Source organism: Neolamprologus multifasciatus, chromosome 7 (genome assembly GCF_963576455.1).
Source record: "Neolamprologus multifasciatus chromosome 7, fNeoMul1.2, whole genome shotgun sequence".
NCBI lineage: Eukaryota > Metazoa > Chordata > Actinopteri > Cichliformes > Cichlidae > Neolamprologus > Neolamprologus multifasciatus.
The window spans coordinates 41,534,577-41,558,617 of NC_140445.1; the positions used below are offsets into that span (position 1 = coordinate 41,534,577).

The window sequence follows — 24,041 nt, forward strand, 5'->3', positions numbered from 1 at the left end:
GGGTAACACATCTGACAGGCAGGACATCCATTGCAGCACTACTGAATTACATTAAAGTACACTGAAGGTTTCACTCACACACTCTTCATCCTGGATTAGCTGAGCTATACGTTGAAGAACATCAGTGAGTGCTCTGGTCAATAGCAAATTAGGCAGACATGAAATGAAGGGAGAAAGAAGAGAAAAAACTTAAGAACAAGGAGAAAATACATTTACTGATTTACATTCTTTAAACTACGGGCTGACTAGTTTACAAATAGCACCGACTTTGAAATAAATATTGTGATCTGAAAGATTTAATTAGCAGTGGCACGTTTTGTGGGTTGAGCCAAACGGGTGGCAGAAAGTGATAGTTCTTTGTGTACCTTGTAACAACACCTGGTGTCTATGGAAAAGAGAAACTTAGCTTATGAATCTAGGACCAATATAGCTAGAGGCAGGAACATAAATGCAGATAAATTATGGCTTGGATTATGATAAATAGGTCAAATGTGTGTTTGACCTGGAAATATTCTGACCTATGTGTTTCAAAGGTCAAGTTTGTGTTCATCTTTTAAACTAAATGTTCTACCACAGAAATGACGTTACCATATTGTCCAAATCATGCATCAGTTTGCTGCATTAATACTGAGCGATGATGTTACAGATTCTGAAAGTGCAGCTTTACAGTTGCTGATGTTGCCGTTTCTGTTTTTTTACATTACTATTACTATACTTTGTGTGCGATACAAATTTTATATCATGCAAATGTTGTTTAATTGAATTCAGTTACTCAGTTTAAAAATATATAACCAGGACTTCCGGTCGCTAGGGGGATGTAGTAGGAAGAGGAGAAGACTGCTCCGCTAACTTTTCTACCTTTTTCCACTCCTAAACCTGCCAATTCACAACCAAACCTTTGAACTGCGTATATTATATTTTACGGGTTCCGAAATTGGTTTTTGCTCGTTCTAACATGGCCTCAAAACGCACTAAAGCGGCAGAAAAGGAGGACGACGCACCTAAGCTGAACATGGCGGCCATCTCCTCCCTTCTGGAGCAGCATAGGGAGGCATTGGCCAGCGATTTCAAAACATCTTTTGGCCTACTGGAGTCGAAGTTTGACGAAGTCCGCTCTGCGGTAGAAGATCATGGTCAGCGGCTCGGATCTTTAGAGCTAGCAGCGGACGACTTAAGCCAGCGGGTTAGAGACCTTGAGAACGTTTGTTCCAACCTCAGCGAATCTAACACTAAACTTCTGGCTAAAGTTACGGACTTAGAAAGCCGAAGTAGGCGCCAAAACCTGCGTATCCTGGGACTCGAGGAGGGCGCTGAAGGTGGGCGTCCCACAGAATTTTTTTGCAGATTTGCTCTGCGAGGTTTTCGGGAAGGAGAAGCTCCCGACCCGCCCAGAGATCGACAGAGCCCACCGTATACCTGCCGCTAAGCCGGCCCCAGGACAGAGACCGCGCCCCGTAATTATACGCCTTCATCGGTACCAGGTAAAGGACCTTCTTATCCGAGAAGCCCGGCGAGGAGGGAAACTAGAATACCATGGTCGGCAGATTCGCGTGGTGGAGGACTACTGCCCGGAAGTTCTGAGCAAGCGAGCGGAGTACCGTGAAGTGATGTCCGAGCTGTATAAACGAGGTCTCAAGCCCGCTCTGCTGTATCCTGCACGACTTCGCATCATGTCTCTTGACGGCGCAAGACGCTGGCTTCATTCGGCCGATGAAGCGAGGAGATACTTGGACGACCTACCCGCCACAGCCGAATCACCCTGAGAGCCTGCTTCTGGTCCCGACGTTTGTCCGCGGGACAGCCCTGTGAGTAGACTGTTCTGACTACCTTCCTCTCCTGGGATATGCAAGGACTTTCGTTCATACTCAGACATTGCTGACGCTTCTTCTTTTTTCTTTCCTTTTTTTCTTCTTTTTCTTCTCCTCCGCTATTTACTAGCATGGAGGCTATTCATATCACATTGCTTCTATTGTCCCCAAAGTTGGTTATTGGTTGTGTTGTGGTTCCATGCTGACTGCTTTAAAAATGCTACTGTTTATTTAGGAGTGTTGTGTTTACTGAAATCATTGTTATGGGAGCTAAAGTTAGTTCTTAGTGTTAGACAGGAAGAGTTTCTTTTTCTGGAGGGTACACAATGTGTGTTTTGGAGAGCTTGCTGCTTTTTTCCTTAGCAGCTGTCTTGTGGGTGGGGGGGTGGATGGGGAGTGGGGGGAGGGGGAGACACCCTTCAGAGCCGGGGTAGTTGTATGTTGATTTGTCAAATTGGGGGATCCAGGAACCATTCTACTCTCTGTTTCAGTCTATTATTTGTCTTCTTTTTTGTACTCTGTTTTCAGCTGCACTTGTTTTCCTGCATTTTTAGTGCAGGACTATGGGTAGTCGCTTAAACTTTGTAAGCTGGAATGTCAAAGGCTTAAACCACCCTGTGATAAGAAGGTGCTCTCTCACATAAAGCAGTTTAAGGCAGCTGTTGTCTTTCTACAAGAAACACACCTCCGTGATTTGGATAACTCTCGTCTTTTGTCCCGATGGGCAGGGCAGCATTTTCAATCCAGCGTTCAGGCTAAGGCCAGAGGCGTTTCTATTTTAATTGACCAAAATATTCCCTTTGACAAACATAATGTAATTTCTGATACGAATGGCCGGTACGTTTTTGTTTTGGGTAAGCTTTACAATACGAAAGTAGTGTTGGCCAACATATATGCGCCCAATATTGATAATGTAGATTTCTTCCAGCGTGCTTTCTCATTGCTGCCTGATCTGAGCTCATACTCTCTCATACTTGGTGGTGACCTCAACTGCTGGCTGGACCCTGTGTTAGACTGATCCTCCCCGAATCCCTGCGCTGTCAGTAAATCTGCTCTTTTCATTCAATCCTTTTTATCTAACTGTGGTGTCTCTGATGTTTGACACTGCTTACACCCCCACAGAAGAGGGTACTCTTTTTTTTCACAGGTACACCACACTTATTCTAGGATCGATTATTTTCTTATTCATAATCAGCTGACCCCATGGGTCCAATCCTGTGAATACCAGACCATAGTAATATCAGACCACGCCCCCGTTGTGCTATCAATGAGTTTCCCAGACATCCCTCAATCCAGACGACACTGGCGTTTTAATTCGACTCTCCTGGCAGATGTAAACTTCCTGGAATTCATGAAAGAACAAATAACCTTGTTTCTTAAAATAAATGCCACGGGAGGAACTTCTAGTTTAATAGTTTGGGATACATTAAAAACCTTTCTCAGGAGACAAGTTATTTCCTATACTGCTAATATGAAGAAAAAGGCCCGTATCGAACGACTCGATTTAGTCAACCGAATCAAAGAAGTAGACCTGCTCTATGCTAAGGTAAAAAGCCCAGATCTATACAATAAGCGCGTGGAGCTTCAGACTAAATTCGATCTCCTCTCAACACACTCAATTGAACGTCAGCTCCTGAAGAGTAAGAGTTTGTTTTATATTCATGGCAAGAAATCGGGTAGGATGCTTGCCAGCCAGTTAAGGGGCTTCCAGGCAAAACAACATATCACAAAGATTAGAATGGCTAATGGTAATATCACTTGGGACCCTTCCAAAATTAACGATACGTTTAGGACTTTTTACTCCCAACTTTACACCTCTGAATTCCTGCAGGAAAGCACCTTAATGGATAACTTCTAAAGTACTTTAAATGTACCTATGCTTTCCTCTGATAGTAAAAACAGATTAGATGAACCCATCACGCCAGAAGAGCTGGGTGCAGCCATTTCTTCACTGCAGTCTGGAAAATCCCCTGGTCCTGATGGCTTTCCCGTAGAATTTTTCAAAGCATTTTCACCCTTGCTTTTACCCCAACTACATCTAACCCTGTCCGACTCATGGAAGTGTGGTAAACTTCCGCCATCCTTTTAGGAGGCAAGTATTGCTCTCGTCCCAAAGAAAGGTAAGGATCCTGTGGAATGCTCATCCTACAGGCCAACTTCTCTATTAAATGTCGATGCTAAAATTTTGGCCAAAGTTTTGGCACGTAGACTGGAAAATATTTTGCCCTCAGTTATATCCGAAGATCAATCAGGCTTCATTAAGAATCGTTACTCTTATTCCAATATCCGCCGTCTATTGGATATATTATACACCCCTTCCGGTCAGAGTCCTGAGTGCATTCTTTTCTTAGATGCGGAGAAGGCATTTGATCGGGTCGAATGGAAATATTTATTCACAGTTCTAGATAAATTCAATTTTGGATCAAACTTTATTTCATGGATAAGGTTATTGTATATGTGTCCTAACACCTCAGTTTTACTAATTCCATACAGTCACAGCCTTTCAACCTCCAACGAGGAACCCGTCAGGCATGCCCCTTAAGCCCTCTCCTTTTCAACCTGGCTATAGAGCCACTTGCCATTGCACTCCGCAGCTGTGGGGAGATCGATGGGATATGGAGGAAGGGTGTTGAACACAAAGTATCCTTGTATGCAGATGATCTCTTAATCTTTATCTCAAACCCCAAAATATCTATACCTACGTTGCTATCCATACTTCGCCAATTTGGCCAGTTTTCAGCATACAAGCTCAACCTATACAAAAGTGAGTTGTTTCCTGTGGATGGAGATGCATCAGTGTATGACTATACTACCCTCCCCTTTAGAATGGCAGGAAATCAATTTACATATCTAGGTGTAATAATTACAAGAAAGCATAATTGTCTCTTCAAAGCGAACCTTTTCCCTCTGTTAAATAATACAAAAAAACATCTGGCACAGTGGTCCCCTCTCTCCACCTCTTTGGTGGGAAGAATCAACTCAATCAAAATGAATATACTTCCTAAATTTTTGTATCTCTTCCAATTGTTACCAGTATTTATCCCCAAATCCTTCTTTGATTCATTGGACTCAATTATCTCCTCTTTATATATGGAGAGGTAAACGCCCTCGATTGAACAAGGCTCAACTCCAAAAACCCAAAAGTCGTGGAGGCTTGGCACTGCCTAACTTTCGATATTACTATTGAGCAGCAAATATGCGCTACATTATTTCTTGGCTGTACTTCCAAAACAAAGGTAATTGCCCGTCCTGGGTGCACATGGAGTTGAACTCAACTACAGACTCTTCTGTCCTAGCCCTGATTGGTTCTTCACTCCCCCTTCCCCCAAACAAGACAATTGATAATCCAGTTGTCTGGCACACAGTGAGGGTGTGGGCTCAGATGGGGAAGCATTTTCGATTTACAGGCTTCTCCCTTCTGAGTCCAATTTTTTTCTAACCCTTTTTTTTCAGCCATCATTATCTGATCCTATATTTCGAGATTGGCGTGACAGGGGCATTACATGTTTCGATGATCTGTTTTCTGACAATATCTTTGCATCTTTTGCTCAGCTTTCTGAAAAGTTCAATCTCCCACGTACACATCTTTTCAGATATCTGCAGACCAGACATTTCCTCCAATCTCAGATTCCAAACTTCCCAGTTGCACCAGCTGCAAGCCCAGGGGACATGCTCCTTACCCTAGTTCCAACACGTAAAGGGTTTATCTCTCTATCTATGACAGGCTGGTGAGCATGAACGGTTCTTCGATAGATCGGATTAAAACGGCCTGGGAACAAGATTTAAATCAGTCATTGTCTATGGATACTTGGGACTTAATACTCAAGTTAGTTAACTCCACATCCCTATGTGCCCGCCACTGTCTTTTACAATTTAAGGTCGTGCATAGGTTTCATCTGTCCAAAGTCAAACTATCTCGTATGTATCCGAATGTGGACCCCACTTGTGATAAGTGTGGGAGTGCGGAGGCTTCCCTTATCCATATGTTCTGGACGTGCCCTAGCCTTGAAGGATTCTGGAGAGATGTATTTCAAACCTTGTCCCTAATTCTTGGACACCATATGGATCCTAACCCATTAGTTGCGCTTTTTGGCACCACTGGAGAGGCTGATGCACGGTTGACCTCGTCACAGCGTTGCATGCTCTCCTTCGCCTCCCTTGTAGATAGGCATGCAATCCTACTAAGATGGAGGGCTGCCCCTTTGCCCACCCGGACGCAATGGCTGAGGGACCTTATGTACTATCTGAGCCTTGAAAAGATCCGATATGCGATTAGTAATAACAGTGGTAAGTTTTACAAGGTGTGGGGGCAATTCCTGAAATACTTTTCCAGCCTCCAGGTTGCGAACCTGACTTCCAGCATAACTCAGTAAGTCCCCCCCCCCCCTTCTTCTTCTTCTTCTTCTTCTTCTTCTTCTTCTTCTTTTTTTATTTATTTTTTTTATTTTTAAAAAATGTTGTTATTTTATTTTATTATTTTTTTTCTGGTCATGTGTGTTTGTCTTATTTTTGTTGTTGTTGTATTTGCAATGTTTTTTTTGTATTTTTTATTTTCATGTGTGTGTGTTTTTTTTGTTTTGTTTTTTGTTTCTGTTGTTTCTGTTGTTTGTTTTTTCTTTCTTTTTGCTTTGTTTATTTATTTATTTTTCTTTTTGTTTTATTTTGTTTTCTTTTTTTTTCCTACCAGGCCTGAGGGATAGGGGTTCTAAGTGGTATGGTTAGGGGGTAAACTGATGTAAGCAATTACAAGACCTGTGAGTGTGTCATTACTCTGTATTCTAATATTTCAGTTCAAACAGTCACTGTGAAACTTACTTGTCTGTTGTTTAACGATTCTGTGTGTATCTGTTTTTCTTTGTTGCTTTAAATCAATAAAAATATCTTTGAGAAAAAAAAAAAACATATAACCAGGGGTGCACGTAAGGGGTCCGCAGGTGCGCATTCACTGTCAAAATAAAAGACGCGCACCAGATAAGAAGTTGCAACACACGTTTGCGTACATAAGATTTTCTGGAGGAGGACAGACATTTGTTTAGAATCACTAAAGATGTCGAAGAAGCAATTACTTTGGTGTTCCTCCACCTCCAAAGAAATGTCAGAAGGAGTCCGAACCGCAAAAGTGGTTGCAGAAGGTGAGCTGGCTTTAAACAAATGATGAACGCACAGAGATGTGGTGCAGAATATGCCGTGAAAATCCCACTCTAGCAGACAAAAACAATGCCTTTTATATGTACGCAAACGCGCGTTGCAACATCTTATCTGGTGCGCGTCTTTTATTTTGACAGTGAATGTGGACCACTGATGTGCACCCCTGCATATAACTGTGAACATCTGCATTTCAGTTAGCATCATTGACAATCTTATTCTATAAAAGTGATGGCCATCATTTTTATGTTTCTATTCTGATGACCCGCTGCACACAGTGAACTCTACTATTATGTATAACCACTTACTTTTAATGAACATTCAAATGAGATAATCAGTTGTATTTGCTATATGCAAGCATTTTAAACATTGTGAAGGGTCAGTGTGATAAACTGATGTCAGTAGACAATGTGGTGGTAGAGTAAGGCGACCTCTTAATCTTTTTCATCATACCTGGATTTCATGGCAAAGTTTCTCCCCAGAGCAAGATGTCGAAGAGACTGACATCGACCGACTGACAGAACCAGGGTCACCATGTCATTCTCAAAACCTACAGTCAGAGAGCAAGGGAAAAGTGGTGGAAGCATTCATTCTTCCTGGTGTATTTTAATAATTCTCTTATTATTCATCTAGTGAAAAAAAGCTAACTGTCAAATTGTTGTTGATCATATTAAGGTTATAGTTATGAGGGTGCTATCAATCTTCTCACCTAACTCTGGAGAGGAAAAATAATTTGACTTTGAAAATAAGCACTTGACAAAATTAGGCAAAGAACTCAGAGATACACTGTCATACACAGAAGTCACCAACTTTGGGTTGAGTCAGTCACAACAGACTTTATGTGGAATTCAGATTAGCTGATAAAGTGCATCAAGAGCTTCATGGAGTTGGTTTCCATGGCCGTGCAGCTGCATCCAAGCCTGTCAAAGTGTTGCTAGTGGACTCAGCAGTGGACGTGTTCTCTGGAGTCAAAGGAATTCTTAATGCTTCAGCATACCAAGACATTTTGGATTTCATCCTCTCAACTTTGTGGGAACAGTTTGGGGATAGCCCCTTCCTGTTGCACTACGACTGCACAGCAGTGCACAAAGTAGAGTCCATAAAGACATGGATGAGACAGTTTGGTGTGGAAGAATTTGACTGGCCTGAGTTAGAACTCCTTTGGGATGAGTTAGAGCGGGAACTGTGAGCCTGAGCTTCAATGTACTGAAATGAGTTTTGCAGGTTTTATATGGCATATTTGGATTTGTGTGTAAGAAAGTTGTTTTGCATACTGTTGTCAGAGATATCCAGACTTCTGATGGCTGTGGCTTCCGAGATGTGTTCCTGTATCACCTGAGCTCCTGCTGAACGTAGCTACAGATAAACAAACACATATTTATTGGTCTAAAACATGTACCTACTGTGGATGCTACCATTCATCATAAATGAAAAAAGCTATTCTTTCTGCATGAGGGTATGTGAGTGTGTACCTCGCAGCTGCTTAGGTCTAACTCCAGCCCAAACAGTCGTTTGTTGGTTGCCAGACCCTGCAGTAATAACCTAGTTGCAAAACATATCAATAGATTCATTAACCACAGACTCCTAGTTTGTCAGTATTTGTAATTGTTTTTTAGAAAGTACAATATGTGCTGGCAGTGTGGACAGTAGTACTCTGAAGGTAAGCAATGGTTGTTTTTAAATCCAGAATTGAATTCAAAATCCTGCTCCTCACATACAAGGTCTTAAATAATCAGGCCCCATCTTATCTTAATGACCTTGTAGTACCATATCACCCTATTAGAGCACTTCGCTCCCGCTCTGCAGGCCTACTTGTTGTTCCTAGAGTATTTAAAAGAAGAATGGGAGGGAGAGCCTTCAGTTTTCAGGCCCCTCTTCTGTGGAACCAGCTTCCAGTTTGGATTCGGGAGACAGACACTATCTCTACTTTTAAGATTAGGCTTAAAACTTTCCTTTTTGCTAAAGCATATAGTTAGGGCTGGACCAGGTGACCCTGAATCCTCCCTTAGTTATGCTGCAGTAGATGTAGGCTGCCGGGGGATTCCCATGATGCATTGAGTTTTTCCTTTCCAGTCACCTTTCTCACTCACTATGTGTTAATAGACCTCTCTGTATTGAATCATATCTGTTATTAATCTCTGTCTCTCTTCCACAGCATGTCTTTTATCCTGTCTTCCTTCTCTCACCCCAACCGGTCGCAGCAGATGGCTTATTGAGTTACGTAATGATTCACAAAATTGAAAGGTCAATGGCAAAGCACTGATAAAATACATTGATGAAAATAAAACCCACAAAGAAATTTTGTGGTCATTACTCTGAAAAGCAGTGTGAAAAGTGCCTACGGTGTAGCGGTGGTGAGATATGGCTGTACAAAAAAACGTCTCAACTAACTGCGTGTGACTGATTTAGAATATAAAAGTACAAAAACATGCATTTTAATTCCCATTTCAGGGCTTCATTGATTAATTAACTACATTTTTAGCCAGACTTTTTCAGCCACTTAACAGTTCCCACGGCCAACAGTGAGCTTTCGTGTCATATTCTAATGTGACAGTGTGTGGACACACCTGAGAGCTTGTGGAGGTAGTTTGGTTGCAGACAGCCCAACATATTTCAGCTCACAGCTCTGACTAAAGAACTCTTGAATGCTCCTCGTGACCTCCTGCACCTTTCTATACACGTGCACACACGTGCATGCACAGAGGGAGAGAGAGAGAAAGAAAGAGATTTCTTGTATTAGTCACATAAACATTCATGAAGACAGCAGGGTGTCTGGATCAGGTTCACATATTCAACCTTTCATTTAATAGATGACTTAGTAGATACCTCTCGATCTCTGAATCTATCAGTGAATTAATCTATGAATTTATCAGCTGATGACAGTTTAATATGATATCTTTTTAATGGCTTAATATATTGTGTATATGGAAAATATTAAATATCATTTTTCAAGTTCCTAAGAATTTGTAACAAGATTGTGTCAAACACAGCCCCAAGCATATTGTTATAAAAACACCAGTTGGATGAAAGAAATTATGAGACATCTTTTTTTTTTACTGATTTATTTATTTATGTTGGCGCCTAAATTAACTACTAATTCTGGAATTGCTCTTTTTTTTTCTATGGTGAAAGGCGTTTCACATTTAAAGGTATTACAACTTTAACAACTCTCAACAACATCAGGTGATATGTTGTAAAAGCCACTTGTTTATGGTATAAGACAGTTTGTGCACATGCTGTCAAAGCTCCTTCTGAACACTTCATGCTACTATGTTCTCAGACTGTAACCTGAGGTACCGCAGTACTGTGGTGAATATTCATATTTAATTTGTTCATTAATGTTGTTTAAGTAAACTTGTGGACTGGTTGATCCTGGTATGACTCCATAGGCTTAGAATGCCCTCTGCTGGTTTTCAAAAGCTGCTGCATTTCAAAGCAACTAAGAAACTGAAGTCCAACGAGTTTACAGATATGGACAGTGGAGCTGACCTGTGGCTGAAAGGATTCCTGGCCAGGTTAAGGTGCACCAATTTGTAACAACATCCAGCAGACAGCGACACAAATAACTGCATGAAAAGAAAGGTTAAAGTGAGCGAAGGTTATCTACAGAAAGACAAACAAGTAAAATACAAGCATCTGAAGCAATTGTTTCAAACCACTGTTTTGATACTGTGCATACAAGAACAAATACAATGACAATAACAACAACAACAACAATAATAATAATAATAATGATGATGATGATGATGATAATAATAATAATTGTCTCTATGTGTTGGCCCTGCATCAGACTGGCGACCTGGGGAGGCTATCAAACTGGATAAAACATAAATATTAACATAGATGTAATGTAATACAGATTGGTCTTGGGCACAAGCTATGAGGTCATTGATTTTGGTTTGTTTTATTGTTTTATCCATTTTGTTGAGATCCAACCATGGCCTCTGATTCTTCCAAATATCAATCAATGAGAAATCAATGAGATGATGGAAATAAGTCGACAGTTATAAAAACAGTATGTCACTGACTGTGTCCAGAGGGCAGCTGGTATCACTGAGGTCCAGATAAGACAGAGAGTTTGTACTGGACAAGAACTTGAAGAGAAACTGCAAGACACACACAGATGCATCATAAAGTCTGAGTTATGTAGACATGGTTTCTTTCAGAGACTAGGCAGCTGAAATGATGACAAGGAGAGACACAATCACCATCCTAACAGGCCAGCATTAACTTAGATGGTAAATGGCCTGTATTTGTATAGCGCTTTTTTACTAGTCCCGCCTAGGGACCCCAAAGCGCTTTACACACCCAGTCATCCACCCATTCACACACACATTCACACACTGGTGGAGGCAAGCTACAGTTGTAGCCACAGCTGCCCTGGGGCAGACTGACAGAAGCGAGGCTGCCATATCGCGCCATCGGCCCTTCTGGCCAACACCAGTAGGCGGTAGGTGAAGGACACAACAACGGACACAACAACCGAGACTGTCCGAGCCGGGGCTCGAACCGGCAACCTTCCGGTTACAAGGCGAACTCCCAACTCTTGAGCCACGATCGCCCCAACTTAGGAATGTAAGATTCAAGAAAATCATTTCCAGAATATTTCTAGGATATTTTGATAAACATAAGACTTGCTTGACTGAAATCAGAATCCATTATTTGGACTCTACTGGAGAAAACGTTTAGGCTCTGTACATGTCTACATTCTTATCCAGGATGGAAAACTATCAGCGTATGTCTTGAAACAGAGTTGCTGTTTCTGGCAAACCTTCACTTACTTTCTTGTAAGTGACAACACGTTACAAGTCCAGCAACCTTTGTTGTACATAGAAATACTTTGTTGCATGAGCAACATATTGGACCTTGTGGCCTTCGGTGATGATTACCCTTGTTAAGACCACAAGCTGAAATGTTTCAACAAACCAGTGAAGCTGGTTGCAAGCAAGGTCAGGATAATAGTCGGCACCACTTCTGGATGTTAAAAGTACGTGTACTGCAAGTACTGTAAGAGTATTCGTTGCATCATTTGTCTTCAATCCATATCATGTGAAAACACATAAAGCAGAGTGTACCGTGGCTTCCTCAGTAACCAGGCTACTGGTGTTACCAGACAGATCGAGGTGGGTCAGAGATGTTGAGAACTTTTGACTGGAGGACAACACCTGACTCAGACAGCCGAGACCTGGAAAAAACCAATCAAACCACAAATAATGATTATTTTGAATGGGGTAAGGATGTAACAGCAAAGATGGTGTGAAACACGTTTATGGTGGCAGGCAAAATATCCGAAGGAATCCTCCTTTTATTCATTTCATATTCATTCAAAGAAGAGCAAAAGAGGAATCTGCAAAACTGATATACCTGGATGTACTGTACAAAAATATGATCATACTATACTCAGCATTTGTTAGAATTTGTATCTAAGAGGTGTGTTTTAACACACTAATTATAATTATTTAGTGGTACAATGCACAGTGTTGACAGGAAGTGCTTTTATTTTGAAGTGCAAGGACATCAGGAACAACATTATCTTTTGGTCGAGTGACTTTTAAGCAGCACATTCAGCAACTAAAATGTTCTACTGAATGGTTTCTTTCTGGCATTCAATATATGATTTCAGACTGTAAAAGTCCTGAGTGTTCACCTCCTCTTCATATTTACTCGATTCTGTCTTCATTCTGCTCCTTATAAAACTGATGAAAACAGCACGTTATTTCTACAGTTTATAGTGTTTGTACCTCTGGCAGTCATCGATACCCTGGACAGGGAGAGGCGCTTGAGTCCTTTCTCCAGATTCTCCAAATTCTGACTTAGCGCTATTACACCTTGCAGTGAAAACACAAAACATTAACACAACTGTGAGTTAAAATAGTGTCTTTCAAAGGGACATATTTTGCAGAAAAGCACAGGTAGAGGCAATGACATTAATAATAATTCAACTCTGCTGCGATTTGTTTTTAATTCTCATTCACTGACTTGACACTTTTTATAACAAAAATATTCTTATTTTTAGTCATTTTATTCTGTATCTATGATTACTACCTGCATTTTATGATGTGTCTGTGCTGGTGACGCTTGCCTTTTCTCAGGCAGGCTTTTATGTTCTACTAGAATCAAATTTGTTTGCCAATCACTTCATACCTTTAATAAAACTTTTCACTATATACATATTACTGTCTGAGTACACAGACATGAATCTAAACTGCAGCTGTTTGGTGAAGGCATACAACTACAAACCAGTTATTATGATTTGCAGCAGTAGACGCCTTTCCCCTATTCACATCTTAGTCACAACCACATACATGAATCAGGTGTCAAATCTAAAAAGCTCACCTTTGTCTTCAATTGGATTGCCAGAGAGGTTGATAGATTGCAGGCTAGACGAGGCATGCTCTTTGAGGGCAGCAGCCATTTTGACTGCAAAGTCCCTGTAAAGAAGATTATTGTCAGTCTCAATACCTGTAAACTACACTGTAAATCAAAGTAATTTAAAGTCTGCCTAGTTTAACAAGTAAAAATATTTCTTCCTGAGTACATATATTTTCCTGAAATACATGATATTGTGCAAATGTTTTATACAATTAAGATGTTTGGATCTTGAGTCACCGCAGTAACATAAAGGAGGCATCTGCTTGGCCTGTGACGAGTGCAAACACTCAGCCAGAGTAACAAAGGTCTATGTTGTCACGAGAAGGAGGGGTCCTGAGACAAGAGTCTCAGATTTTGTTAAAGTCATGGTTAAAAGCTCAAACGTGCAGTGAGGAGCTCTGTTGAGCTGTGGGGAGCATTCTGCTGGTATGGTTTGAAACTAATGGTCCTCTCAGTGTTCTCTCCTGGTGTTAGTGGTTTCTTCTGTATGATAATAATGCATTCATCAATAGAGCACCTGGGCTCCATAATGACCCCACATCTTTCTGAGACACTTTCTTTTTTTTCATTTATTTTTGACCCGTCTGTATGTGGACACAGAAACTCACAGCTTCAGTCCACTGGCCTCCAGCGAGAGCTCCTCCAGACTGGGAGATCTTGACAGCAGGTATGTCAGCTGCTGCTGGATATCCACTGACTGAAAGAACAAAACAAGAAACGTGCAGAGTGGTGTTTCCAACTTTCTTTTTTGCATTAGCAGTGGCCCATAAACACATGCACAATAAGCCTGCCGGGAATCCAGGAGCTGGGAGAGGTTTTTATCAAGTCCTGGTGGGGATTTTTGTTTTAACCCAAGTTATTTTGTCATTGTGTATTTGGTCTTAGAAATAATTTGGTCTGGAGTGATATCAAGAATGGAAAAGAGCAAAATTTCAGTTCAATTCAATTTCATTCACGTCGCACCAAATCACGACAACAGTTGCCTCAAGTTACAGACCCCAGCTCTGTACTCTTTACCAGCCTCAATAAATTAGCTCGCTTCTTGTTTAAACCCACTCATGTCTTCGAGTGTCTCCATTTAGATCCACGCCACACACCGGCCACCCGAACATAACAACTTATGAATGATTGTGATCCAAAACCCTCAAGAGAAATCAATCTTTTTTTTAATATGCTTTTTTAATAGTTTTTAAATATTATTCATAATAAATTAATTTACACGAGAATGTCACCTGAAATGAGAGCTAAGGAGAAGAAGATTATCATCTGATCAGCTTATTAACTGATGGGGTCACAAGCAAATAACAGTCAAAACAATAAAGCAAATAATTATTTCCATATAGATTCCACAGTTTGATAACATCTCCAGCACCGTAGTCTTGCTCTGTGACAGTTGTGTTGGATCTAACATATATTTTGTTCTTATTATTAAATGACCACTTAGTTTATTCATGAGAATAATAGTCGTCATTTTGAGAAAAAGCTGGATTCAAGTGTGCAAACCTTTAGGTAACTCTTTCAAACACTCAAACATAAATAAATAAAAATCATAGTGTACCAGTTTGAGATCTTTGCAGTAAATCTTTGTAAACCACTGGTTAAAGGACAAAGCCGCTACTGCCAATGCCAGGTCCCTGTGAGGAAAGGAGACAAAGAAAGGATGTAACAGCGGTAAAGTATGACTGGATTAGCCATCATAATGCTGTATCTCACCTGCTGTCTAAGTGGCTGAAGTCCTGCAGGTTGAATTGTCTCCAGTTGTGGATGTAGTAGATGTTGTCAACATCCTGCATAACCAGTTTGACATTAATTATAATATTTGTATAAAAAGTGCTAAATTTGATTTAAAATTTTAGAATTTATTTCAAATGTGAGTCATCTAAAGTTTGGTGCAGATGGCATTACTAGATTTTATGTTGTTGCAACATTAACATACCCACTGAATCTCTTCTCTAAACGGCATCTCATTGAAATCACACAAAGCAGCATAGGTATCAGAGAATCCTCCTGGGAACAATACTAAGATACATTAGTTCGAGTTTTAAATTCATTTGTTTTTCTGAAATGCAAAACATTCGGTGATCATGTAGTTAGTGTTACTAATGTTTGAATCATAAGGTGTTTATGATCAACTGAAATGGTCTTCAGCTTTATCACAGTATGTACAACACATTTATAAATGTTTACATGTTAGTACAGTAAGTGATATCCCAATTACAAATTATCTAAAACTGGGAAATGAAACACACCACAGTAGCCAGGCTGACTGTTCATCTGCTCCTCTATCGCACCAATCAGTGTGAGGAGTCTGTCCCTGAGATCGGGTGGAATTGTCTTCAACAGCTTTCTGAGGATTAAAGGAAAATATGAAATGTACCCCATGAAACTGCAATACTCTGCAGACAGACCAAGAGTCTATTGACTGGGAGCTCAGAAATTCAGGTCTTGACTCACTTGATCTATTCCCTCATTAAACACCTCAAAGTATTTTGGCCTTAAGGTCTTACTAAATATATATATAATTGTGTTGCTTTTAGAATTTCTAGTCATGTTTATTGTCCTGAAAGCCTAGTAAAGTTGGACAGATCTACCATGTGTGAGATCTGATTTCAAAAAGCTAAGGTCCCAAAGGTGAACAAGCTCACATTGACTGTGCAACAACAGGCCTTTGGAAACCAGCTGATGACATTGTAGTGGCTACGTCTTTTATATATAGTCTATGATTGTTTCCTATATTCATCAAACTGTATGTAAACATGGGGAGTATCTTTAAAAACACACACTGTATATAATAAGCATATAATGTTTTCTGTGATTTGAGAAGCCATTGGCTTTGAGACTGGTACGAGCCCACTGCAAGACGGACCCACCCTGGTGAAGAATCAGGAAAGGTCCTCTTCAATGAGGCGGTCATGTGACTGATCATGGCTTCAAGATCTTCAGTGTGTAACACACTGAAATACAGAGTCTGTCTGTCTGTCTCCAACACAATCTGCAACACATCCGTACCATACGTGTGTTACTCTCCGCATATAAAAACTAGAGTCTTTTTTATAGAATCAAATATTGTCTTAATGTGTGTTTTATATATGCATAAGTGCATATAAAAATGTAATGTAAAAACAGGTTATATATTGAAATAGGCATGGCACTGATAAATGGTGTACCTTCATGTGACTATGAATATTAATGGCGCAAATCTCCAGGTAGCTAAAGGTGCTCTCCACCTGTGCATGAGAGAAAGGCATGAGTGTGAATACACACACACACACACACACACACACACACACACACACACACACACACACACACGCGGCCGAATCCGGCCTTTCACTGCAGTGTTAAATGGCCTGATACTGATGCAGTGCTTTTACACTGCAAGCCATATCCGCCCAGTCCTACACTGCTTTATTCTATACACAGTGAGAATGAATCCGTGCACATAGGCCCAACCGCCCGATGCATCGGGGCATTTATGCACATACATATAAAAAGAAAATGTTTGGCACGTTCAGCTCTATCTCTCTCCAGAAACAGTGTCCTAGTCAGAGAGGATAATCCATAAGGCTCATAACTCACAATGGTCATTTATCAAGTAAGAACCAGTAAGGAAAAAAAAAATAACCCCTCTTATTTCAAACCTCATCACACAATGTTTAAGTTAAGCTAGTTTGGTTTAAAAGAGACGTTGTAATTTACCCTGATAGGTTGCTTGTTTATAACCACGTAACCTCTCCATAGACTCAGTACCTAAGAGAAACAGACATCATAAAAACAAAGAGAAAAGCTATTAGATATCAAACTGACAGACCAATGCCTGCAGCTTCAGAGGAACAGTGTCATTTTGTCAGGTCTTGTTATGCAATTTTGGTCCTTTACATTGACCTCCAAACTACAGTAGCACTGAGGTCCACAAGTGATATGCTGCTCCTGCAACCGTGCCATATGTCAGTGTTGCAGCAGCCGAATGCAATTCTCAGATGGACAGCTAGTGCTCGAAGAGCGTCATCCTCATTATTACCACTCTGCTTACACAGGAAACAAGTTACCATATGAAATTTGGTCACATGTCAGGATGACCTAAAGTTTAGCTTCTTGTGCAAAATAGGTACAAAATAATGTTGCCCAAATTACTTTTACAACAGTTTATTTACTCTGATTTTGCGTCAATCATTAATCATTAATTAATCATTCCATAAATATATGTTCTTAAAAATCTGTATTTTTCTGTATATGTATTTTTTACCATTTTTTTATTCAATCAATGATGGACAATAAAACTTATTTGAATACATTGATCCACCTTAAATAAATCAACAAAATATAAAAGTACTTTAAAAACATTATTATTATTATTTATTTATTTTTACTTTAATCCACAAGAAAGTAAACTGTAAGTGATCCTGACTCTTGATAAAAAATATTTGTCTAACCCTAAATCACATGCAGTGTAAAAACAGATCTTTTAGTGCCCCCTCCTGGCAGATTTGTGTATATGCCGATGCCAGAGCGGCCCTGGTGCCCACATAAACGTGTTTTCTGTGTGCAAACAAACTGTTAGCAGACAAGTAGTAATGAGGCTGATCCTGTAAGAGCACCATCTGCTTCAGATTTAGTTAAAGCAGTCATAGTGAAATAGACATTAGACCAAAGGTATTGGCTTTTACCAGTGATACTCACCATAAACCTGTTGGTTGACCTTCCAGTTGTCAGACTGGAGTTGTTCAAAATAACAGGCGTCACCAGACAGACTCTGTGAGGCTTCAGCAGCTCTGATATCTGATCTGCTCACAGGATTACACACAAAGACAGACCATCACTATTGCTATCATACTTTTAAGGACATCTTCACAGTTTGAATATTAAGTGCCTGTTTCTGCAGCACCTTAAACAAGGCTAACAAGTTTTTCACTTCTGTGGAGGACTGGATAGTTGTCCATCCAAATAACTGAAAATAAAGTGTTCATTTCTAATTCGTGGGTGAAAACCCAGTCCTGAGGCTTGAACTCATGAACTCATATCACCAGGTGCTGGGTTTCCTCCTTTTTAATGCTCTGCCAGCCTTTACTGCAGAGGCTTCAGTTACTGTTTGTTTCTGGGCCTTTCGGTCCAAAGTTTAGCCTTCAACAAGTGAAATGCTCAGTTGGGTTAAGATCGGGTGACTGACTTGGCCATTCAAGGATATTCCACTTCTTTGCTTTAATAAATTCCTGGGTTGCTTTGGCTGCATATTTTGGGTCATTGTCAATTTGTATTATGAAACGATGCCCATCAGTTCGACTCCATGTAGCTGGATTTGAGCAGACAGCTTGTCTCAGAACACCTCAGAATTCATTCGGCTGCTTCTGTCCTGTGTCACATCATTAATAAACACTAGTGTCCTAGTGGGACTGGCAGACATACACCCCAAACCATCACACTGCCTCCGCTGTGTTTATGATGTGGTTTGCTTTGGATCATGAGCTGTTCTTTGTCAGATGTTTTTTTTTTTTCTGTTTTCACAGCTTAAGGGTGACTTGTTTCACATGCATGGAGAGCTCCTGTGACTGCATGTTGTCTGTTCACAGTAAAATCTTCCATATGCAAGTACCACACCTCAGATCAACTCCAGGCTTTTATATGCTTAATTAATAATGACATAATGATGGAATTGCCCACACCTGCCCACGAAATAGCCTTTGAATCAATTGTCCAATTACCTTGGTCCCTCCTAAACCCTTCATCCAATTTTAATGCAGATACCCTCAAATGAAAGCTGAGAGTCTACACATGATATCCATTGTATAACTATTATTTAAATATGTGAATATGTAAACTTGTGTCCAAATATATATGGACCTAACTATAAACTTGAGTCACATCCCATTCTTTAATCCATAGGGTTTAATATGATGTCGGCCCACTCTTTGCAGCTATAACAGCTTCCACTCTTCTGGGAAGGCTTTCCATAGTTTAGGAGTGTTTATTTATAACCATTCTTTAAGGAGCACATTTGTGAGGATAGACCAGTAGGTTTCCTCCACACCAAACTCTCTCATCCATGTCTTTATGGACCTTGCATTGTGCACTGGTGTGCAGTCATGTTGGAAGAGGAACGGATCATCCCCAAACTGTTCCCACAAATTTGGAAGCCTGAAATTGTCCAAAGTGACTTGTTATGCTGAAGCATTAAGAGTTCCCAACACTGAAACTAAGGGACTGCTCTGTGATCTTACGTGGCCGACCACTACATGACTAAGTTGCTGTCGTTCCAGTTACTTCCACTTTGTTATAATACCACTAACAGCTGACTGTGGAATATTTAGTACAGAGGTGGGAAGTAACAAAGTACAAATACTTTGTTACTGTACTTAAGTAGAATTTTTAGGTATCTGTACTTTACTTGAGTAGTTTTCTTTCTGACTACTTTTTACTTTTACTCACTACATTTTGAACAAGTATATGTACTTTCTTCTTACATTTTCAAAACAGGTTTATTACTTAATTAAAAAAAAAAAAATAGTATTAATTTTAACATATTTAAGGTGAGTTATTATTTCACTTCACTGTGAGCGTCCAAACATCAAACCAATTTGAGCCTAAACAGCAACACATGAAAACCAGTCCTGTTCATGTATTATTCACCAGGACATGTCACATAGAACGAGATGGAAGAGGCAAAACGTCAGCGGTTAAAGTGCGATGGCTATTTTTGTTTTTGTTGATATTTAAATTGTGGTAGCAGTACTTCAGCATCTAGTTAGTGCTACAAAAGAGGAGCAGGGAGCATAAAGGAGTCATATTTTAAAGGTGTAGGTAATTTCAAATGCACATTTTATCAGTTCAACAAACATCAGCAAACACACAAACTGTTTGTGTGCAGTTATTTGCACAGTGTGTTGCTAGCTAAAGGTCCAGCTGCTATATTTGACAGGCAGAGAAAAGAAAGAGAGCCAACTTCACTCAGAGATGGAGAAAGATAAGAAAATCAGGACAGGAGAGGAAGAAGAGAGGTTCGATTTAAAGGGAAGGACTACTCAGTTGGTAGAAACATCTTCCAAAGAGCTACTTTTTACTTTCTTACTTTGTGTACATGTCAGAGCCTGTACTTTTTTCACTTTTACTTGAGTAAAGAAGTTGAATCAGTACTTCAACTTTTACTGGAGTATTTTTTTTAACACTAGTATCTGTACTTCAACTTAAGTACATAATATCTGTACTTTTGCCACCTCTGATTCAGTAGCAAGGAAATTTAATCACTGGACTTGTTGCACAGGTAACATCCTATCATGGTCCCATGCTGGAATTCACGGAGCTCCTGAGAGCGAGCGGTGCATGCCTAGGTGCTCGATTTTATACACCTGTGGCCACGAAAGTGATTGGAAGACCTGAATTCAGTGATTTGGGTGGGTGAGTGAATACTTTTGGCAATATAGTGTAGATGACACTAGGCAAACAGGACCATTTCTGCAAAAACCTAAACTGAGATCCATAGATCCTCCACACTGTACACCACCAGCATCTTCACTGCACCTAGAAATTTTGTTATTAGGAGTTACAACTGGCACAACTGGCCGACAAAGGGCGGCCCTGGGAAAATTCCAAAGCATCCTCAGTGTTGGACTGAAGGGTAAGTGACAACACGTGCAATGGAAGGTTTAAGAATGGTAAATGGACTGGTTCTTATATAGCACTTTTCTACTCTGAGCACTCAAAGCGCTTTATACAGCTAATTCATTCACCCAACCACACAAGCACTAAACTGTGTGAATGGGTGTTAAGTGCTCACTATCTAACATTCACACACAGTCACACTCTGATGGATGCATCAGAGAGCAACCTGGGGTTAGTATCTTGCCCAGATATTTGACAAGCAGACTGGAGCCTGGCATTGAACTGCCAACCTTCCGGTTAGTAGCTGATCTGCTCTACCACCTGAGCTACAGCACCTGAGCTGGTTCATTGTTGTCATCGTGTTAAACAGTCGTATTACCAGGCTTTAAACACCACCTATAAACACCACCTACTTTGTGAGGCATGAAGACATCCATCCTTTGTAAACTCTGTTTATTTACCCATGTGGTTCTTATTTCCAGCCCATTTTAAAAACGAACAGGCAGGAGTTCTGACTTTAGTGTAGGGAATTACATAGTGATAGTTTAGTGATTTGTGAAATGCTAAGAGTTTGGTAAACTTGTGAAATTGAGTTTTCAAAGAAGCAAAAGTAGTGCAAGATCTGAAACTGCCCAACAACCTCTTTTTTGCGGTTTGAGGCAAACTGAAATAATGGAAACTTGCCCTGTAACTTTAGCACAGAAAGGAAATGTATTTGTAACGACTTTCAATGTGAATGACTTTCAGTTAAACTCAATATAGTAGATATATTTGAGGGGTCTTTGTCGCTTTAGATATCTTACTTTTACAAATTCCCCAATAAATCAAACAGAGTTAAAATCAGCAGTTACAATAACATCTGGTTTGTGTATGTACCTGTATAAGAAGGGAAAGACTCCAGAGTCCACTCACTCATTCTTTTCATATACAAAATTACAGATTTATATTATAAAACTCACACATGGTGTGTATGACAATAAAACTCTTGATTCTTGATCCTCAGGAGACCTCAAAGACCAACAGTACACTGCTCTGTAGGTGAGGCTGACAAGTTTGAAAATAGGTGACGTGGGCAACGGTAAGCTACTGAAAGGAGATGGACACATTGATTAGGTGTTGAGTGGCCAAATAGTAGCATTTTAAATTTCCTACAAGTAATCAGATACAGAGCGAAGACAATGATGAATAATAAAAGCTGATAAAAACATACCTGAACGGTATCTACGAATAAATAGCGTGTGATATTAGTTTTTTAATAATCTATCTAAAGGGCAGCAGATATAAAATGAACCTGAGGCTCAGAAGTTGCTGAAGGACAGAAATTAGGTACTTCCCCACAGAGACAGTAAAACATCTGTGAGATAACATTCAAACTGTTATTATGCAATAGCTGTATAATCAGGGTTTGATGTTTTACAGAAGTGAGCCCTAGTAGTTCCAACACTAACCCTGATTATACATGACTAGGTGATCATTTCTAATGAAGTTCAGGTAGCTTAGAGTTTTAAGATGGCACAGAAATTTCTCAGAGTCACCTCACCAAACAAGTGCCAGATTCACTGTTATTCAGAGACTTTTTTGGCACCGGCAAGGTCTATGGCATGGAAATACTGACAGTCAGAGTGCAACTGACTGCTGTGCTGAATTCAGGGACATGTTACATACCATACCTATCATGTGCTCAGATTACACTGAATTTCTGCAGAACGCTGCATGTTGAAGGTCAGCTGTGCACCCACCCTTCTTTAGAAATTAATCGGCGCACTAACAGAGTAATAATTTCAGAGAGTCCTGGTATCGGACTGTCTTTATTCAGTTCATAACACTGCTAACAAACCACACACTGAGTCACGTTTCCTTCTTTTTGTCAGTTGGTGTCACTGACTGTTAAAGTGGAAACACAAACGGTAACTAAGTAGGAGAAGCTGACCTTTAGGCATAAACAGTTTGTTTCAATGAAAAAGAAAAGCCTAACTTAGCTGTATAGACCAGATGTTTTTTACGAAGTCAGGATTTAGTCCAGTAAAAAGTTGTATGGCTAGTATCACTGAAGCGCAGATTATTTACATCTTTATAAATGATCTTACATCATTAAAACTGCATGTTTGAAGTTTTAGACAAAAATAAATACATGTAAGATGATCTCTGTGACAGAAAGTCTCACATTTTGTTGCTAAGCACCCGTTTTTACCCAGTATGGTAACATTTGGAGCCCCTGAATTAGATTGCATTTGCTTTAACTAGGTCAGCTTAAACAGACTGAGTTGAAATACATGTAAAAACTTTTAAGGTGTTTCAATGCTATCATCCTATGTTCAAAGAATCGGAAATATCAAAGCGCATTAACTTTGCTGCTGAAAATGGCTCAGCTTACCTTGCAGGTTCTGAGGAACAGCCTCCATTCTGTGGACTTCAATACAACGATGTAATTGATATGTAGATGCACAAAAAATTAATCTGTGATCTTGTACTGCTCCTTAGAGAAATAACGAAAGTAAAGATGCATGTCCATACCGCCAAATTTACAAAAAGAAGGCGGATTTTAATCTAATAAAACAGTGTGTACAAATCCAACTGCACTCAGTCAGAGTCAGGAGTAGGGAGCAGAGGAGATAGTAAAACAAGAAAATGTAGCGTGGAGATACTAAAGGTGTGAAGGTACACACATGAAACCACCATAAGATTTCTTTTTCAGAGCACATCTGCATATAACCCTCTTTCTCTTTCCACCCTGCATGCATGCACACACGTCACCTTTCTTGCTCTGCTTGCATGCACCCTCTGCTTGTGAACGTAGATACTCACATCCTGTTCCATGTTGTGAGTCAATAACACTGTGAACACAGAGAAGACTAAGCAGGAAGGAACTGAAGCTAACCCCCACACTGCAGGAAACCTGCAGTTTTACAAAGTTGTGCATCGTGTTTAAAAGTTTAGGAACTAATCAAATGTTGAACGTCAGAGGATAAATAAAAGAAATAATATTTATGAAAGCATAATAAGGGTTTAATGACTTTTACTTTTATTATGATGGAATCAATTATAAATGTTTTTCATTAGTAGTTATCTCTAACCACCAGGGGGAACCAAAGTGCACATTCAAACTGTTTTATCTACATTTAG

The 24,041-nt window shown here is 40.0% G+C and overlaps 1 protein-coding gene across 1 annotated transcript in view; it reads right to left on the reverse strand.

Annotated features, from left to right (window-relative positions):
• Window positions 1–23,738, reverse strand: part of carmil2 (capping protein regulator and myosin 1 linker 2) — a 65,068-nt gene extending 41,330 nt beyond the window's left edge. The window contains exons 1-20 of the mRNA XM_085167392.1: window positions 23,293–23,738; window positions 18,006–18,109; window positions 17,025–17,075; window positions 16,493–16,552; window positions 16,196–16,317; window positions 15,575–15,672; window positions 15,262–15,332; window positions 15,039–15,112; window positions 14,884–14,959; window positions 13,934–14,022; window positions 13,290–13,384; window positions 12,695–12,781; window positions 12,029–12,138; window positions 10,982–11,059; window positions 10,443–10,519; window positions 9,521–9,625; window positions 8,426–8,495; window positions 8,228–8,309; window positions 7,407–7,503; window positions 79–133 (exon numbers count right to left, since the gene is read on the reverse strand). Coding sequence (XP_085023518.1) covers window positions 79–133; window positions 7,407–7,503; window positions 8,228–8,309; window positions 8,426–8,495; window positions 9,521–9,625; window positions 10,443–10,519; window positions 10,982–11,059; window positions 12,029–12,138; window positions 12,695–12,781; window positions 13,290–13,384; window positions 13,934–14,022; window positions 14,884–14,959; window positions 15,039–15,112; window positions 15,262–15,332; window positions 15,575–15,672; window positions 16,196–16,317; window positions 16,493–16,552; window positions 17,025–17,075; window positions 18,006–18,109; window positions 23,293–23,320 — 1,629 coding nt within the window. The 5' untranslated portion in view covers window positions 23,321–23,738. The remainder of the gene's footprint in view (window positions 1–78; window positions 134–7,406; window positions 7,504–8,227; window positions 8,310–8,425; window positions 8,496–9,520; window positions 9,626–10,442; window positions 10,520–10,981; window positions 11,060–12,028; window positions 12,139–12,694; window positions 12,782–13,289; window positions 13,385–13,933; window positions 14,023–14,883; window positions 14,960–15,038; window positions 15,113–15,261; window positions 15,333–15,574; window positions 15,673–16,195; window positions 16,318–16,492; window positions 16,553–17,024; window positions 17,076–18,005; window positions 18,110–23,292) is intronic.
• Between the last annotated feature and the right edge of the window lie 303 nt (window positions 23,739–24,041).